Source organism: Salvelinus fontinalis, chromosome 41 (assembly GCF_029448725.1).
Source record: "Salvelinus fontinalis isolate EN_2023a chromosome 41, ASM2944872v1, whole genome shotgun sequence".
In the NCBI taxonomy this organism is placed as follows: Eukaryota; Metazoa; Chordata; class Actinopteri; order Salmoniformes; family Salmonidae; genus Salvelinus; species Salvelinus fontinalis.
Window position 1 is genome coordinate 18668677 of NC_074705.1, and position 18683 is coordinate 18687359.

Sequence of the window (18683 nt, forward strand, 5' to 3'; positions counted from 1 at the left end):
GCCAGTGTTTTCCGCATCTAACAGGGCTTCAGTGTGGGTGGATATCCCCCATCTCCAACTGAAACAAACACAGGCATCAGTGGAGCAAAACGTGCACACACACACACACCACAACACGCACGCACCAAACGCTTGAAACAGCTGAGACAAAATTTGTTCGAAGCTGTGTGTGCGCAGGGCTACTAAGTGGTATGTGTGTGTGTGTGCGCGCGCTGGAAGCGTTCCCAGACCTGTGTATGAGTAGAGCTGCCAGGGGAAGATGTTAAGAGCCAGGGGACAGCCAGAGGAAGATGGTGAGATGGAGACAGAGACCACAGCGGAGAGATGGAGAGAGAGAGGCTCCCTCCAAACATCCATTTATCCCCCTCTCCTAAACGAGCATGTTCTCCTCTGGCTGTTGATACACACACTCTTGTCTATTCAGAGGACCTGAGGATTACTGGAGCTAACCCTCTTTCTATGTCACACACATGTGTATTGCTCAGGTGCATGTGTCTACGCGTTAGTGTTTCTTTGCACGCACACACACACACACACACAGAGAGAGAGAGAAATAACCTAAATCAGGATGCTTTAAGGCCGGGCTTATTCAGGCGGTAACTATGAGAAGGTAGAGAGCGAAGGAGATATAGGGGCAGCAGGAGAGAAGGGAAAGGATGATGATTTGGTAGGGGAAGCTCAAAGGATGGATGGAGCATGTTACCTATAATCGCATAACACTAGGAAATCACAGAGAGAAGGAAAGAGAGAGAAAGATGAGAGGGTGAGAACAGAGGAAGAGAGAGGAAGGAGGATAATTGGGGTATGGAGAATAAGAGAAGATGAAATGGGGATGGGAGGGGACAGACTAAGCGGGAGAGAGACCAACAGCCCCGGAGAGAGAGAGAGACAGCTAGCAAAGAAAGAAGAGTAACAGGAGTAACAAGGGGCGTAAAACAAACAAAGGGGTGAGGAAGACAAAGAGTGAGAGCACAGAGAAAGCGAGGAATGGAGAAGGTATTGAGAGAGTGAGAGCAAGAGAGAACAAGAGAGTAAGAAATCACAAAAGCAAATGAGCGAGAGACAAAGCAAGACAGAAATAGTATGAGAGAGAGCGCGAGTTGGGGGAGAGACAGGAATATAGAAGTAGAGAGGGAGAGAAATAGAAGGAAAGAGAGTAGCTCTCTCACACACACACACACACACACACAGAGCGGTTTTAGCCAGATTAAACCCGGAGGCAGAGCCCCTCTTAAAGACCATCCTACTAATGAAATATGTCAAGGCCTATAAAGAAGCATGGGGCCATTTAAAGAATCATGCACGGGGGCCACGTCAAATACGGCCCCGTCAGCAAACCGGCCTCAGTGTAGCCTGTCAATATGCATTAGCTTCCACATCAGTTAGAGGCTGATGTAGAAAATGAATCTATTTATTTATCATAGCCCATAAGGGTGATTGTGACTACCGATCAGAAATGGGCTTTGAGGGAAATCATATGGGTAAAAATAGGTTTGAGTGTATGGGTGGGGTGGGGAAAGCTGAGTGTGGTACTTTACTGTGGGGGTGGGACTTGTAGAGTCGTCGTTATGCGGCAACAGTTTATGCTGTGGTAGATTTAAGGTGTGTGTGTTTCTGTGTGTGTGTGTGTGTGCACGCGCGTGTCTGCCGGGGGCGTGCGTTCAAGCCTTTCATTCAATCCCTGCACCCTCTTTCTCACTTAAGTGAAAGAAGACAAAAAAAAGAACATACCGGGTCTAATGCAATCTAGGGATGTCGGAGCAAAGAGGTAGCTTAACAAATCACTTCCTGCTGCTTCCAGCTGAGTAAGGAGAACACATAACTCAGGTTCAGTGACACAAAGCATCTCCCCGAAGAAGTTTGTTCGTTCCAGGGTGAAGTTTCCCCCCCAAGTACAGATCTAGGATCAGCTTCCCCTTCCCTCAATCCTTACCTTAACCATTAGAGGAGTTAGAGGAGTCCTGAACAAGTCATAATGTGTTATGTGGTCAGTTTAACAGCAGACTGAAAATTATGATTATTTTCCATACCTTTTTTCAATGTTTAGTCGCCTTCTTTGTTTGAGAAGGTGTGTGTTTGTGTGTGTCTGAAGAGTGTGTGTGTGTGTTTGGGATATGGATAGGGGGAAGAGCGTGTTCCTTCACCTGGTCTCTGCTCTGCCAGGGATCTCATGTTGCTCTCATCAGCCACTGAAACACAGAACACACACACTGTGAATATCGGAACACCTTAAGGGTTGCCTTTGTCTGTTTTCTCTGAGCAGAGATGGAGAAAGAGAGAGAGGGAGCAAGACACGGACAGAAGAGCGAGAGGGAAAGAGAGATATGGTATAGGAGAGAGAGGGCGGGGAGGGCAAGAATGGGGCACTCCCCTTCACTCCCCATTTCCCCACCTTCCCATCTCTCTCACCCTCGTCAGTCTTTCCCTCTCTCTAATCCACACCAACAGGAGTGAGGAGGCAGGCAGGGAGCAGCATCAGCTGCCAGAGGGGCACTGCACCACGGGACACAATAATAGGTTTTCATTACGTTGCAATTTCTCTGAAATAATCCCTTTTCATATTTTATGAGGTCAACTTTCTCCCGGCAGTGAAACGAGAGAGCAGAAGAAAAACAAAAAAGAGCGAGAGGGAGAGAAAATGCAGCTGCGACAGAGGGGACAATGGATTAGACTGGCTGTTATATTTGCTGGCTTCACGCGTTACATTTTCCCTCAAATACAGTAGCCACAAAAAGGTCGTGGTGGCGGTGTGTGTGTGTGTGAGCTGTGTGGCTCGAAGCTAAAAATAATGTGCATATGAATCTGCTTCTATTGTTACAGAGATCCCCCCCCCCCCCCTGTTCGGAGAGCAGCATCAACAATCTCTCACCCACCCACCCACCCACCCACACATAAATAAATATTCTGCAGCTGGGACAGGAATTTGCTGCTGGTGTTAGTGAGCTCATTATGACTACAGCTCAGTGAACTGCATTGTCTCTTCTCCACGTGTGTGCGTTCATATACATGACTCAACTACTGTCAGATCAGGTCATGTGGTCAGGGAAAAACTCCCGGGTCTGAATTCAAAACGTGCCTCAGAGTAGAAGTGCTGATTTAGTTCCCACCTTATATTCCATTACGATTTTTCAAAAGCCAAACTGATCCTAGATCAGCACACCTACTCTGAAAGGCTTTATAAATACGGGCCCAGGTGCAACCATTAAGACAGACTTGAGAGTGAGTGTTAAAGGACCACAGTCTTGGCTAAGCCCATTTAACCAACGTCGGATACCTTTGAAACGCTAAACAAGTCATGTGTGCGTCCTAAATGCCACCCTATTCCCTATATGAATAAATAGCTTTGTAGCATGAGGCAGATTGATGTAGAAGTACACACCCTGGTCAAAAGTTAGGGTGCCATTTGAGATGCAGCCCGTGTTTTGCTTGTGCACCCTACAGTCCCCATAAGAAAACATCTGCTAAGCACCAGCGCTTATATTGCTTATTACTTTTTGCTTAGTGCAAAAATAAACCCTCAGACTTGACTCACCCGGCTTAACCCCCGTTTGGAAATGGGAAACTACCCCCTATTAAAGTGGATGATCCCTATAAATGTGACACACAGCACAGGGTCACAGTGTCATACAGTCCCCATGCCTCTGGTAACGCTCCCCCATCCTCAGATAACAACCTCAAGGGGGTCGAGAGTAGGAGAAAGGTGACGTGAGGGAGAAATATGGAGAGAGAACGAAAAGGTGGATGCATTGACAGAGAGGAAAAAGAAGGGAGAGAGAGAAAGATGTACAGAGAGAGCGCGAAAAGGAGAAAGAAGGACGGAAAGGGAGTGAGAGAGAACGAGGAGGAAAGAGAGAGATTACAAAAAAAGAAAAAGACAAGATAAGCAGTGGGTAGGATGCGGGGGGGTCTCTTCCTAATAAAAGCCAATCACTGTGCAGTAGCGGCGTGCAACTAGTTCAGAAGGGGAAACCCAATCAACATCCCTAATGAACTGGGATTGGAAACCAGCGACAGGCAAAAATTATTAACAGAATAAGATATAACTCACTCTGAAACAGAGAAGAGAGAGAAAGGGAGGGAGACGGGTGGGGGATTGAGAAAAGAGAGAGATGGGGGAAGAACGAGAGAAGAGAGCGAAAAAAAGAGGGAAAAGAAGAAAAGACAGAGAGAGGGTGGGAGTGAGAGAGTGTGAGAGCAAAATAAAAGAGAGAGGCTAACAGGGTCACCCAGGTGCTAATATGAGGAAACAAGCTGCTTAGAGCAATATTTCAGGGTAAAAGTTGGATATGAGTGAAGGAGTCACATACGCATGCACACAGAGCAGTGTTAGACGGACTAGACAGTCAAGTTCAGGAACCGTTGTCTTCTAAAGGTCAGGCCTCCCAAGTGGCGCAGCGGTCTAAGGCACTGCATCGCAGTGCTTGAGGGTTCACTACTGACCCGGGTTTGATCCCAGGCTGTGTCACAACTGGCCGTGACAGGGAGTCCCATAGGGCGGCGCACAATTGGCCCAGCGTCGCCCGGTATAGGGGAGGGTTTGGCAGGGGGCTGCTTTACTTGGCTCATCGTGCTCTAGCGACTCCTTGTGGCATGCCGGGCGCCTGCAGGCTGACTTCAGTGTGTTTCCTCAGACACATTTGTGCAGCTGGCTTCCGGGTTAAGCGGGCAGGTGTTAAGGAGCGCGGTTTTGCGGGTTATGTTTCGGAGGACGAACGACTCGACCTTCGCCTCTCCCGAGCCCGTTGGGGAGTTACAGCAATGAGAGAAAATCATAAATGAAATTGGGAGAAAAATAAAAAATATGTCAACTCAGCAAAAAAATAAACGTCCCTTTTTCAGGACCGTGTCTTTCAAAGACAATTTGTAAAAATCCAAATAACTTCACAGATCTTCATTGTAAAGAGTTTAAACACTGTTTCCCATGCTTGTTCAATGAACCATAAACAATTAATGAACATGCACCTGTGGAACTGTCGTTAAGACACTAACAGCTTACAGACGGTAGGCAAAAACTAGGGACACTAAAAAGGCCTTTCTACTGACTCTGAAAAACACCAAAAGAAAGATGCCCAGGGTCCCTGCTCATCTGCGTGAACGTGCCTTAGACATGCTGCAAGGAGGCATGAGGACTGCCGATGTGGTCAGGGCAATAAATTGCAATGTCCGTACTGTGAGACGCCTAAGACATCGCTACAGGGAGACAGGACGGACAGCTGATCATCCTCGCAGTGGCAAACCACGTTTAACAACAGCTGCACAGGATCGGTAAATCCGAACATCACATCTTCGGGACAGGTACAGGATGGCAACAACAACTGCCCGAGTTACACGAGGAATGCACAATCCCTCCATCAGTGCTCAGACTGTCCGCAATAGGCTGAGAGAGGCTGGACTGAGGGCTTGTAGGCCTGTTGTAAGGCAGGTCCTCACCACACATCACCGGCAACAACATCGCCTGTGGGCACAAACCCACCGTCGCTGGACCAGACAGGACTGGCAAAAAGTGCTCTTCACTGACGAGTCACGGTTTTGTATCACCAGGGGTGATGGTCGGATTCGTGTTTATCATTGAAGGAATGAGCGTTACACCGAGGCCTGAGTTTAAATATAATTTTAAAAACCCTTCATGGTCAAATGCATGTGTTAACATAGCATTATAAGACCATTCCAATGGACCCATGTGATAATAATGTTGAATCTGTGCTTACAGATGTTGCATGCATGGTGAACAGCGGAAGGGTCAGGTCAACCTCTATTATTTCATACAGAGTGAGTCCATGTAACTTATGTGATTTGTTAAGTTGAATACTTAATACTTATTTGTTATTCATTTTTTATTATTAAAAAAATATATAAAATGTAGATGGATTGGGATGAGTTGGACTGCAGAGTGAAGGAAAAGCAGCCAACAAGTGCTCAGCATATGTAGGAACTCCTTCAAGACTGAAGCTGGTTGAGAGAATGACAAGCGTGTGCAAAGCTGTCATCAAGGCAAAGGGTGGATACTTTGAAGAATATCAAATATATTTTGATTTGTTGAACATTTTTTGGGTTACTACATGATTCCATGTGTTATTTCATAGTGTTGAGGCCTTCACTAAAATAGTAAAATACTAAAATAAAGAAAAACCCTTGAATGAGTAGGTGTGTACAAACTTTTGACTGGTACTGTATATCAAATCAAATTGTATTTCAAATCAAATCAAATTGTATTTGTCACACGCGCCGAACACAACAGGTGTAGTAGACCTTACAGTGAAATGCTTACTTACAAGCCCTTAACCAACAATGCGGTTTTAAGAAAAAAATACCTGGAAACCTGGAATGAGTAGGTGTCTCCAAACGTTTGACTGGTACTATATAAATATAGAACAAAAATAAACAACACGTAACAATTTCATAGATTTTAACTGAGTGACAGTTCATGTGAGGAAATCAGTCAATAGAAATTAATTCAATAGTCCCTAATCCATAAGGTGGTGGCTTATGGTAGAGAAATTAACATGACATTCTCTGGCAATAGCTCTGGTGGACATTCCTGCAGTCAGCATGCCAACTGCACGCTCCCTCAAAACTTGAGACATCTGTAGCATTGTGTTTTGTGACAAAACTGCACATTTTAGAGTGGCCACTTACTGTTCCCAGCACAAGGCGGACCTGTGTAATGATCAAGCTGTTTAATCAGATTGTTGATATACCACACCTGTCAGGTGGATGGATTATCTTGGCAAATGAGAAATGCTCTAACAGGGATGTAAACCCCTTTGTGCGCACAATTTGAAAGAAGTAAGCTTCTTTTGTGGGTATGGAACATTTCTGGGATCTTTTATTTCAGCTCATGAAACCAACACTTTACATGTTACGTTTATATTTTTGTTCAGTGTATATATTTACACAGTAAAATGTGTATAAAATGTGAAGAAATCGAAGGGGTGTGAATACTTTTGCAAGGCACTGTACGAAACTTTGGTAAACTTGAAATTATAGTTTGTACACTTGAAACAGACAATAAATGCAATATCTACCACACTGAAATTCAATATATAAATATTTTTTGAAATGTGATTTTTAAACTGAATGCAATCATAAAATACAATATTGGATTTATGAATGAAATGATTCAATTTGTGCATATCCAATAAAAAAATTATAAATTCAAATTCAATATCTTAAACCCAATTAAAAACTATGGAACTCAAATACAATCTCTGTTGGCACTGAAATCCCTCCATATCGGACTGTGTGTGTGTGCAACACTGTGTGCATGAGTTGTGCTCACCCAGGTCCATGCTCTTAGAGTTCCTTGTCTGAGGGTTGTCTATCTGCCCGGGTAGCTGTGCGGTCTTTGTGTCTGGGTGGTGACCCTCAGGAATTTTGGGGGCCTGTTTCCACTCACTGAGAAAAAAATACAAAGTTATAATCAACACTACTAACATTGTATCCTGTACTTTTGTCATGTCCTATTTTAATGTATACTCTTTTATAGGGTATTTTATGTAAATATACTTTGTGTTATTTATTTTCCAGCAGTGGTGGCAAGGATAGTAATGCTACTAGCATTTAGAGCAATACCATTGTAGCTGTTTCCATAGACTGCCAGCCACTGAGCCAAAGACAGTCCATTTAAAAGCACGTCTTGGTAAAAATTATTATACAACATTTACAAAATATTTTTGGTACCGGTGGGAAACATTTAGCAGCAGTGGGCCACCTAAATGAATATAAGGGAAACGTATTTCCAAGCATGTATACAAATGTTCCACATGTTCCAACGTATTAGATCATTTCCCCCCAACATCGGACACCACCTAACTTCGTACACACTCAAACAGAGGATTTAATCACCTCTAGCTCAACATTTAAATGGACTGGAAAATAACGGTACATTTTGCAACTAAAGATTTTCATTGCAATTTATGTAAGTTGAGTTAGGTTTTAAGAGTTTCCGAAAAGTCATATATATACACATATTGTGGGACACGCTTTATATTGTAAAATTCGACTGCACAACAGACCACACATCATTTAATATCAAACTTTTTACCTCTGAAATATAGCTAATGGATTTCAGGCAAGTCATTTTTTTTTTTAACCAGAAGGCTAGCCAACTAATCAACTATCTAGTAAATACTTCGGATACGAGGTTGGTGTCTCTTTAAAAAAAACAAATCTACGGATATATATCTTGTAATTGAACAACATTTTAAGGTGACGATAATTCGGTACATATTTGTTTTGCTAAACAGCTTATCAAAAAGCTGATAGTAGCGGTATTTCCACTGAAATGTCAAACATGCTAATTGCTGACCCATTAGCTAACATTTTTACGACACCAATAATAACAAAATATTGATGGCTTGATCACAAGATAACACTGTTGAAGGTAATATATTTCTTAAACGCTGTTGAATATGTCGAAAATAAGGGGTGCTACGCAAGATAATATTTCACTTGAGGTCAAATGTTTTACAGTATACGAGGCGAAAGTACATAACTGTTTTACCGTTTAGAAATGAATGCACTTTACGTATCTAGTCCTCCCCATTTGAAGGTGTCATAAGCATTTTGGACAAATTCACTTAGTTTAATACATTTAGTCAAAATTACCAATATCAAAGATCAAAAGGGGGGGGGGGGGGGGTATTTAAACAACTTTTATTTAACTAGGCAAGTCAGTTAATTAAGAAACAATTCTTATTTACAAAAACAGCCTTTCGGTTACTGGCCCAACACTCTAACCATTAGGCTACCTGCCGCCCTTTGATCCTCTAACTTTCTCACTCAACATTATTCATAACTCATTATCCATAATGATAGTGAAATAGCTTTGTAAAAAACAAAATGTGACTTTTGAGCGTGTTTACAACATTCGTTTTCCCCACAAGAATACAAATTTACTGGTATAATAACTCTAAATATGATCCCGAATATCAGCGTTCAACAGCATAAGCTAAATACACGGACTATTCCAAACATTAGGAACACCTTCCTAATATTGAGTTGCACTCCCCTATTTGCAATCAGAACAGCCTCAATTCGTTGGGGAATGGACTCTACAAGTTGTCAAAAGCGTTCCACAGGAATCCTGGCCCACGTTGACTCCAAAGCTTCCCACAGTTGTGTCAAGTTGGCTCGATGTCCTTTGGGTGGTAGATCATTCTTGATACACACGGGAAACTGTTGAGTATGAAAAACCCAGCAACGCTGCAGTTCTTGACACAAACTGGTGCGCCCGGCACCTACTACCGTACCCCGTTCAGAGGGACATACCTTGGACCTATCTTTGTCCAATAAGAAATGTTTGTTTTCGTTTTCCGTTGCAGAAAGTTTTGCTACGATGTACACCAATGAATAACTTTAAAGGACCTTTAAGGACTGCGTCCCAAATGGCAATCTATTCCCCATGTAGCACACTACTTTTGACCTGGTCTGGAATTAAAACAGAGCCACAGTGTAATTACCTCCGGTGAGGTTGTGTTGTGTATTGGAGTTTAGAGTTCATCTCCTCCACGGAGCCAGGCGAAGGAGGCGAGGGGAAATCCTCCTCCATCTCCTCCTCTTCCTCGTAATGGGCGTGGCCACCATTAGTGGGAGGAGCTGGATTGGGAGAGGATAGGGACAAACAGCACAGACAGACACACATTAATCAGAAATTCCACCAGTGACTAGTGCCTTTAATAGAGTAGGATGGAGTGTTTCATCTAAGGACAGTTTTGAGGCTATCGCCCTAAAGACTACGGTTAGGATCGAGGGTGGTTAAGCTGAACCTAGATCAGTGCTGACAGGCAACTTCTACTCTAATACTACCGTGTCAAGCACACATGAAATCTCAGACACATGAGGAAGGTCTATACCATGTAAATACAGGATCACATGTGGCAAAAGTGATAGTCCTGCTATAAGAGGAAAAATATATCTTCCTCTGGCTAGAGATAAAGCAGTCATCACTTTCATGAAGGGCCACTGAGACCGGAGGCATTGTCCCAAATGGTACCCTAGTTCCTATATAGTGCAATACTTCTGAGCCCGATGGGCGCCATTTGGTATACAGCCATTGCGTTGGAAGCTGTGTCAATGCTAGCTGTCTGTAAGACTGCCCGCCTAGGACAGTGATGCAGTGATACACACACTCAATCATCTGACAGAGCCAAACAGTATTGTTTGGCGCACACACCACTCTGTACGCCTCATGAAACATGTACAGAACACACACAAACACAGCACACAAACACCCCCTTAAGTGCGTTAGAGTAGGAGAGAGACAAGCTACAGCGATATGTAGCAAGTGTGTCAAATTGAGCAGTACGGGAATTTCAGTGGATAAAGCTAAGGCCATATAACGTTGCGAGCATTTCCACTAGGTACTACTACACATGACAATACCTCGTACACTTCCACGGCAAAAAGTACCTTCTGTATTTCTATTTCTATTTCCCTCTGAAAGCACAGGCTTTGTGTGGGCTTCCTGCACTCTCCGGGGAGGTAAAGAAAAAAGCCAAAGAATAAATGTAAAACAGTTTGTAGTCCTCTCTTCTGCTGCTCGCACAATAGTCCGTATGCAAATCCGGCCTACTTAGAAGCCATTTCATCAGCATAATGATCCCAAGGTCAGAACTTTGCACATGAAAGCGAGGGAGATACGTAGAGGGAAAAACATGGCTAATGAGTCACCCCCCTCGCTATAAATAGGTGCAGATGAAGTTAAGTATAAAAGTGAAATGGAGTGGGTTGGAATATGTAGGACGTGGTACATTTGCAAACAGCAGGCATAATGTTTGTAGTGTGTGGTTGGTCATGAGGAGATGTTGTGGTTCAAAGCTGTGATGATATAAATACACACAGTCAAAAGTTTGGTCACACCTACTCATTGCTGGGTTTTTCTTCATTTGTACCATTTTCTACATTGTAGAATAATAGTGAAGACATCAAAAACTATGAAATAACACACATGGAACATTGTAGTAACAAAAAAAAGTGTTAAACAAATCAAAATATTTTATATATTTGAGAATGTTCAAAGTAACCACCCTTTGCTTTGATGACAGCTTTGCACACTCTTGGCAGTCTCTCAACCAGCTTCACCTGGAATGCTTTTCCAACAGTCTTGAAGGAGTTCCCACATATGCTGAGCACTTGTTAGCTGCTTTTCCTTCACTTTGAGGTCCAACTAATCCCAAACCATCTCAATTGGGTTGAGGTCTGGTGATTGTGGAGGCCAGGTCATCTGGTGCAGCACTCCATCACTCTCCTTCTTGGTCAAATAGTCCTTACACAGCCTGGAGGTGTGGCATTGTCCCGTTAAAATCAATGATAGTCCCACTAAGCACAAACCAGATTGGATGGCATATCGCGCAGAATGCTGTGGTAGCCATGCTGGTTAAGTGTGCCTTGAATTCTAAATAAATCACTGACAGTATCACCAGCAAAGCCCCCCCACACCACCACACCTCCTCCTCCATGCTTCACGGTGGGAACCACACATGCGGAAGTCATCCGTTCACCTACTCTGCGTCTCACAAAGACCCAGCGGTTGGAACACAAAATCTCAAATTTAGACTCATCAGACCAAAGCAGATTTCCAGCGGTCTAATGTCCATTGTCCCTTGGCCCAAGCAAGTCTCTTCTTCTTATTGGTGTCCTTTAGTAGTGGTTCCTTTGCAGCGGTTCCTTTGTCTCCTCTGAACAGTTGATGTGTCGGTTACTTGAAATCTGTTAAGAATTTATTTGGGCTGCAATTTGAGGCTGGTAACTCTAATGAACTTATCCTCTGCAGCAGAGGCAACTCTGGGTCTTCCATTCCTGTGGTGGTCCTCATGAGAGCCAGTTTCATCATAGCGCTTGATGGTTTTTTCGACTGCACTTGAAGAACCTTTCACAATTCTTGAAATGTTCCATATTGACTAACCTTCATGTCTTAAAATAATGAACCGTTGTTTCTCTTCGCTTATTTGAGGTGTTCTTGCCATAATATGGACTTGGTCTTTTACCAAATAGGGCTATATTCTGTATACCACCCCTACCTTGTCACAACACAACTGATTGGCTCAAACGCATTAAGAAGAAAAGAAATTCCACAAATGACCTTTTAACAAGGCACACATGTTAATTGAAATGCATTCCAGGTGACTGCCTCATGAAGCTGGTTGAGAGAATGCCAAGAGTGTGTGCAATGCTGTCATCAAGGCAAAGGGTGGCTACTTTGAAGAATCTCAAATATAAAACCCGACAAGTTGGATTGACTTGATGGGCACTTCTTACGTAACATACGGCCTCCCGGGTGGCGCAGTGGTCTAGGGCACTGCTTCGCAGTGCCAGCTGCGCCACCAGAGTCTCTGGGTTCGCGCCCAGGCTGGGCTGGGTTCGCGCCCAGGCTCTGTCGCAGCCGGCCGCAACCGGGAGGTCCGTGGGGTGACGCACAATTGGCATAGCGTCGTCCGGGTTAGGGAGGGTTTGGCCGGTAGGGATATCCTTGTCTCCGTATGTAAAATGTAATAAAATGTATGCAATCTACTGTAAGTCGCTCTGGATAAGAGCGTCTGCTAAAAGACTAAAATGCAAATGCAATACGGTCAAGCTGCTCCCACAACAGCTCAATAGGGTTGAGATCCGGTGACTGTGCTGGCCACTCCATTATAGACAGAATACCAGCTGACTGCTTCTTCCCTAAATAGTTATTGCATAGTTTGGAGCTGTGCTTTGGGTCATTGTCCTGTTGGAGGAGGAAATTGGCTCCAGTTAAGCGCCGTCCACAGGGTATGGCATGGCATTGCAAAATGGAGTGATATCCTTCCAGCCTTCACTATCCCCTTTACCCTGTACAAATCTCCCACTTTACCACCACCAAAGCACCCCCAGACCATCACATTGCCTACACCATGCTTGACAGATGGCATCAAGCAGTCCTCCAGCATATTTGAATTTTTTCTACGTCACACGAATATTCTTCTTTGTGATCCGAACACCTCAAACTTAGACATGTCTGTCCATAACACTTTTTTACAATCTTCCTCTGTCTAGTGTATGTGTTCTTTTGCCCATCTTAATCTTTTCTTTTTATTGGCCAGTATGAGATATGGCTTTTTCTTTGCAACTCTGCCTGGAAAGCCAGCATCTCGGAGATGCCTCTTCATTGTTGAGGTTGAGACTGTTTTTTTGCAGGTACTATTTAATGAAGCTGCCAGTTGTGATGCGTCTGTTTCTCCAACTAGACATTAATGTACTTGTCCTATTGCTCAGATGTGCACCGGGGCCTCCCACTCTTTCTATTCTGGTTAGAGACAGTTTGTGCTGTTCTGTGAAGGGAGGAGTACACAGCGTTGTACGAGATCTTCAGTTTCTTGGCTATTACTCGCATGGACTTGCCTTCATTTCTCAGAACAAGAATAGACTGACACGTTTGAGAAGAAAGTGCTTTGTTTCTGACCATTTTGAGCCTGTAATCGAACCCACAAATGCTGATGCTCCAGATACTCAACTAGTCTAAAGAAAGGCCAGTTTTATTGCTTCTTTAATCAGAACAGTTTTCAGCTGCGCTAACATAATTGCAAAAGGGCTTCCTAATGATTTATTAGCCTTTTAAAATGATAAACTTGGATTAGCTAACACAATGTGCCATTGGAACACAGGAGTGATGGTTGCTGATAATGGGCCTCTGTACGCCTATGTAGATATTCCATTAAAAATCTGCCGTTTCCAGCTACAATAGTCATTTAGTAGTGGTAGTGTATATATAATGTGTACACACACACACACACACACACACACACACACACACACACACACACACACACACACACACACACACACACACACACACACACGGTATCTCTGTGCATTCAAATTGCCATTGATACAATGCAATTTTGTTCATTGTCCGTAGTTTATGCCTGCCCATAACCACAACCCCACCATGGGGGTCCTTGTTCACAAAGTTTAAATCAGCAAACCATTCGCCCACATGACGCCATACACGTGGTCTGCGGTTGTGAGGCCGGTTGGACATACTGCCAAATTCTCTAAAACAACGGAGGCAGCTTATGGTAGAGAAATTAACATTCAATTATCTGGCAATAGCTCTGGTGGACATTCCTGCAGTCAGCATGCCAATTGCAATCTCCTTCAAAACTTGATCCATATGTAGGATTGTGTTTTGTGACAAAACTGCACATTTTAGAGTGGCCTTTTATTTCCCCCAGCACAAGGTGCACCTGTGCAATGATCAAGCTGTTTAATCAGATTCTTGATATGCCACACCTGCTAGGTGGATGGATTATCTTGGCAATGGAGAAATGCTCACTAGCATGGATGTAAACAAATTTGTGCACAAAATGTTGAAAAAAAATTGTGGGTATGGAACATTTCAGCTCATGAAACATGGGACCAACACTTTACACGTTGCGTTTTCTTATTTTTGTTCAGTGTATATAACTGCTGTGATTAAGACGCTGTACAATGTATTTTTTTTAAAAGGCAAGTGTGAATGTTTGCGTGTGTGACTGTGTGTAAGTCAAACATCAGTATGAGTGTGTCCATCTCTTCTCTAGTTCAGGCCCTACTGTGTCCTCTCACCTCTAAAGCTGGAGTAGATGTTGTTGGGGACCATGGGCGGCTGGTTGGGCAGCTGGGGGCTGGGACCGTTGCTGTGGTGGTGGGACTCCAGAGCTGCAGCTAGAGCCGGGGGTCCGGAGGGGCCGTCTGGGACCTGGTGGCTAGCCGCCTCTTGGCTCTCCTGTCACAGCCAGGGGGAGAGAAGCAGAGGTCAGTGAATTGCATTAGTGCCTAGAGTTTTTCCTGATCACTTGATTTGGAATGGCCCAGAGTTTTTCCTACATTGGATGCACATTGAATGTGTTTTTAAGTTTTCACGTGAGAGGTACTGTCACGATCGTGTGGCGGATTAACGGACCAAAATGCAGCTTTTGGAAAATAAGCCATCTTCTTTTATTATAACACGAAGATGAACACGACACAAAAACACTTTAACAAAACAACAAAACAACAAAACGACCGTGAAGCTACAAACGTTGTGCACAAACATACAGGATACTAACGTTCTTACATAGACAATTACCCACAATCAATGAGAGCCTATGGCTACCCTAAATAAGGCTCCCAATCAGAGACAACCGAAATCAGCTGTCTCTAATTGGGAACTCATTCAGGTAACCATAGACTCTCCTAGATAACTAACCAACATAGACAACGCTAGACATATACACTCAACACAAAACCATCTACTACACCCCATAACCCCTTTACCAAATAAACACCCAAAACCAACAAAACATAAACATTACCCATGTCACACCCTGACCTAACTAAAATAATAAAGAAAACAAAGAATAATAAGGCCAGGGCGTGACATAACCCCCCCCTTGAGGCGCGAACTCCGGGCGCACCATACACAGTCTAGGGGAGGGTCTGGGTGGGCTCCCCTCCACGGTGGCGGCTCCGGCTCTGGTCGTAGTCCCCACGTCACCACAGTACCTAACCACCTCCTAGGCTTCCTCCAAACGACCCCCCTCCACATTAACCCCATTGCATTAAGGGGGAGTTCCGGACTAAGGGACAGCTCCGGACTAAGGACCAGTACCAGGGTAAGGGGCAGTACCAGGGTCAGGGGCAGTACCAGGATAAGGGGCAGCACCAGGATAAGGGGCAGCACCAGGGTAAGGGGCAGCACCAGGGTAAGGGGCAGCACCAGGGTAAGGGGCAGCACCAGGGTAAGGGGCAGCTCCGGACTGAGGAATGGCAGCTCCGGACTGAGGGACTGCAGCTCCGGACTGAGGGACTGCAGCTCCGGACTGAGGGACTGCAGCTCCGGACTGAGGGACGGCCCATGGCTGGCTGACAGATCTGGCTGCTCATGGCTGGCTAACGGATCTGGCTGCTCATGGCTGGCTAACGGATCTGGCTGCTCATGGCTGGCTGACGGATCTGGCTGCTCATGGCTGGCTGACGGATCTGGCTGCTCATGGCTGGTTGACGGATCTGGCTGCTCATGGCTAGCTGACGGATCTGGCTGCTCATGGCTAGCTGACGGATCTGGCTGCTCATGGCTAGCTGACGGATCTGGCTGCTCATGGCTAGCTGACGGATCTGGCTGCTCATGGCTAGCTGACGGATCTGGCTGCTCATGGCTAGCTGACGGATCTGGCTGCTCATGGCTAGCTGACGGATCTGGCTGCTCATGGCTAGCTGACGGATCTGGCTGCTCATGGCTAGCTGACGGATCTGGCTGCTCATGGCTAGCTGACGGATCTGGCTGCTCATGGCTAGCTGACGGATCTGGCTGCTCATGGCTGGTTGGCGGCTCTGGCAGATCCTGTCTGGTTGGCGGCTCTGGCAGATCCTGTCTGGTTGGCGGCTCTGGCAGATCCTGTCTGGTTGGCGGCTCTGGCAGATCCTGTCTGGTTGGCGGCTCTGGCAGATCCTGTCTGACGGACGGCTCTAGCGGCTCCTGTCTGGCTGGCGGCTCTAGCGGCTCCTGTCTGGCGGACGGCTCAGTGGGCTCATGGCAGACGGGCGGCTTTGCAGGCTCATGGCAGACGGGCGGCTTTGCAGGCTCATTGCAGACGGATGGCTCAGATGGCGCTGGGGAGACGGATGGCTCAGATGGCGCTGGGGAGACGGATGGCTCAGATGGCGCTGGGGAGACGAGCAGTTCAGTCAACGCTGTGCAGACGGCAGACTCCTGCCGGCTGAGGCGCACTGTAGGCCTGGTGCGTGGTGCCGGGACTGGTGGCACCGGGCTGGAGACACGCATCTCAGGGCTAGTGCGGGGAGCAGCAACAGGACGCACAGGACTCTGGGGACACACAGGAGGCTTGGTGCGTGGTTTAGACACTGGTGGTAAAGGGCTGGAGACACGCACCATATAACTAGTGCGTGGAGGAGGCACTGGTGGTACTGGGTTGGGGCGGGGAGGTGGCGCCGGAAATACCGGACCGTGCAGGCGTACTGGCTCCCTTGAACGCCGAGCCTGCCCAACCTTACCTGGTTCTATGCTCCCCGTCGCCTGACCAGTGCGGGGAGGTGGAATAACCCGCACCGGCCTATGTAGGCGAACCGGGGACACCATGCGTAAGGCTGGTGCCATGTACGCCGGCCCGAGGAGACGCACTGGTGACCAGATGCGTTGGGCCGGCTTCATGACATATGGCTCAACGCTCAGTCTAGCCCGGCCGATACGTGGAGCTGCAATGTACCGAACCGGGCTATGCACGCGTACAGGAGACACCGTGCGCTCTACTGCGTAACACGGTGTCTGCCCGTACTCTCGCTCTCCACGGTAAGTACAGGGAGTAGGCGCAGGTTTCCTACCTGACTTCGCCACACTCCCTTTAAGGCCCCCCCCAAGAAATTTTTGGGTTGTACTCACGGGCTTCCAGCCTTGTCTCCGTGCTGCCTCCTCATATCGCCTCCTCTCGGCTTTCGCTGCCTCCAGCTCTTCACGAGGGAGGCGATATTCTCCAGGTTGATCCCACGGCCCCTTACCATCCAGTATCTCCTCCCATGTCCAGAAATCCTTTGTGGGTAGGTCCTGTTGCCGCCTTCCATGCCGCTTGGTCCTATGGTGGGTAATTCTGTCACGATCGTGTGGCGGATTAACGGACCAAAATGCAGCTTTTGGAAAATAAGCCATCTTCTTTTATTATAACACGAAGATGAACACGACACAAAAACACTTTAACAAAACAACAAAACGACCGTGAAGCTACAAACGTTGTGCACAAACATACAGGCTACTAACGTTCTTACATAGACAATTACCCACAATCAATGAGAGCCTATGGCTACCCTAAATAAGGCTCCCAATCAGAGACAACCGAAATCAGCTGTCTCTAATTGGGAACTCATTCAGGTAACCATAGACTCTCCTAGATAACTAACCAACATAGACAACGCTAGACATATACACTCAACACAAAACCATCTACTACACCCCATAACCCCTTTACCAAATAAACACCCAAAACCAACAAAACATAAACATTACCCATGTCACACCCTGACCTAACTAAAATAATAAAGAAAACAAAGAATAATAAGTCCAGGGCGTGACAGGTACATGTAAAATACGCGAAGGATTTTGAAAAGCTATGAGGACAATAAGTGCATAGTATAGATGCACATATGTTGTGTTGAATTGTACTTACGATCATAGAATATCTTAGAGTATCAAAGCACTATATCTATGACTCCAGTTGGAGACACAGTAGCTGCTTACCCACTATCATTCTATTTCAGTTCGAGCCATAGTGGGCTAGCATCAGAGAAGCTTGAAAACCGAGACCCTCAACACACCAGTGAATAAGAATGTGCCACTCTTCCATTGACTTCAGCCTGAATCTTCCTCATGCTCATGGGAGACCTCAGGAAGTAATCAAATCACTTATTTGGTCTATCAATTTTCAAGCTTATCTAGCGGTAGCATGCACTGGCTTGCATGTGTATAGTATCAGCACCTAAAACGGCTATTGCACAGTACCAACGCACTATACACAAACCCTACCTAATGCACTGTGCACGAACTCTACCTAATTCATATTGAAATCATAACAGACAGGTTCCCATTGGCTTACATTGTGTTTGAGTGTGCTTCATCAGTAAGAGGACAGTAGCACCACTGAGACTCGCTGTTTGGTTGAGGGTTGGAAATGGGAGTAATTACGTTAATCCCT

At 45.6% G+C, this 18683-nt stretch overlaps 1 protein-coding gene across 2 annotated transcripts in view; it reads right to left on the bottom strand.

The window, feature by feature from the left end:
* LOC129840235 (partitioning defective 3 homolog B-like) overlaps nucleotides 1-18683 on the bottom strand; it is a 182941-nt gene that overhangs the window by 63632 nt on the left and 100626 nt on the right. For both annotated transcript variants that reach the window (XM_055907954.1, XM_055907955.1), the window contains 4 exons: nucleotides 14569-14728; nucleotides 9462-9597; nucleotides 7280-7395; nucleotides 2145-2189 (listed from right to left, as the gene is read on the bottom strand). In XM_055907954.1, the coding sequence (XP_055763929.1) occupies nucleotides 2145-2189; nucleotides 7280-7395; nucleotides 9462-9597; nucleotides 14569-14728 (457 nt within the window). The remainder of the gene's footprint in view (nucleotides 1-2144; nucleotides 2190-7279; nucleotides 7396-9461; nucleotides 9598-14568; nucleotides 14729-18683) is intronic.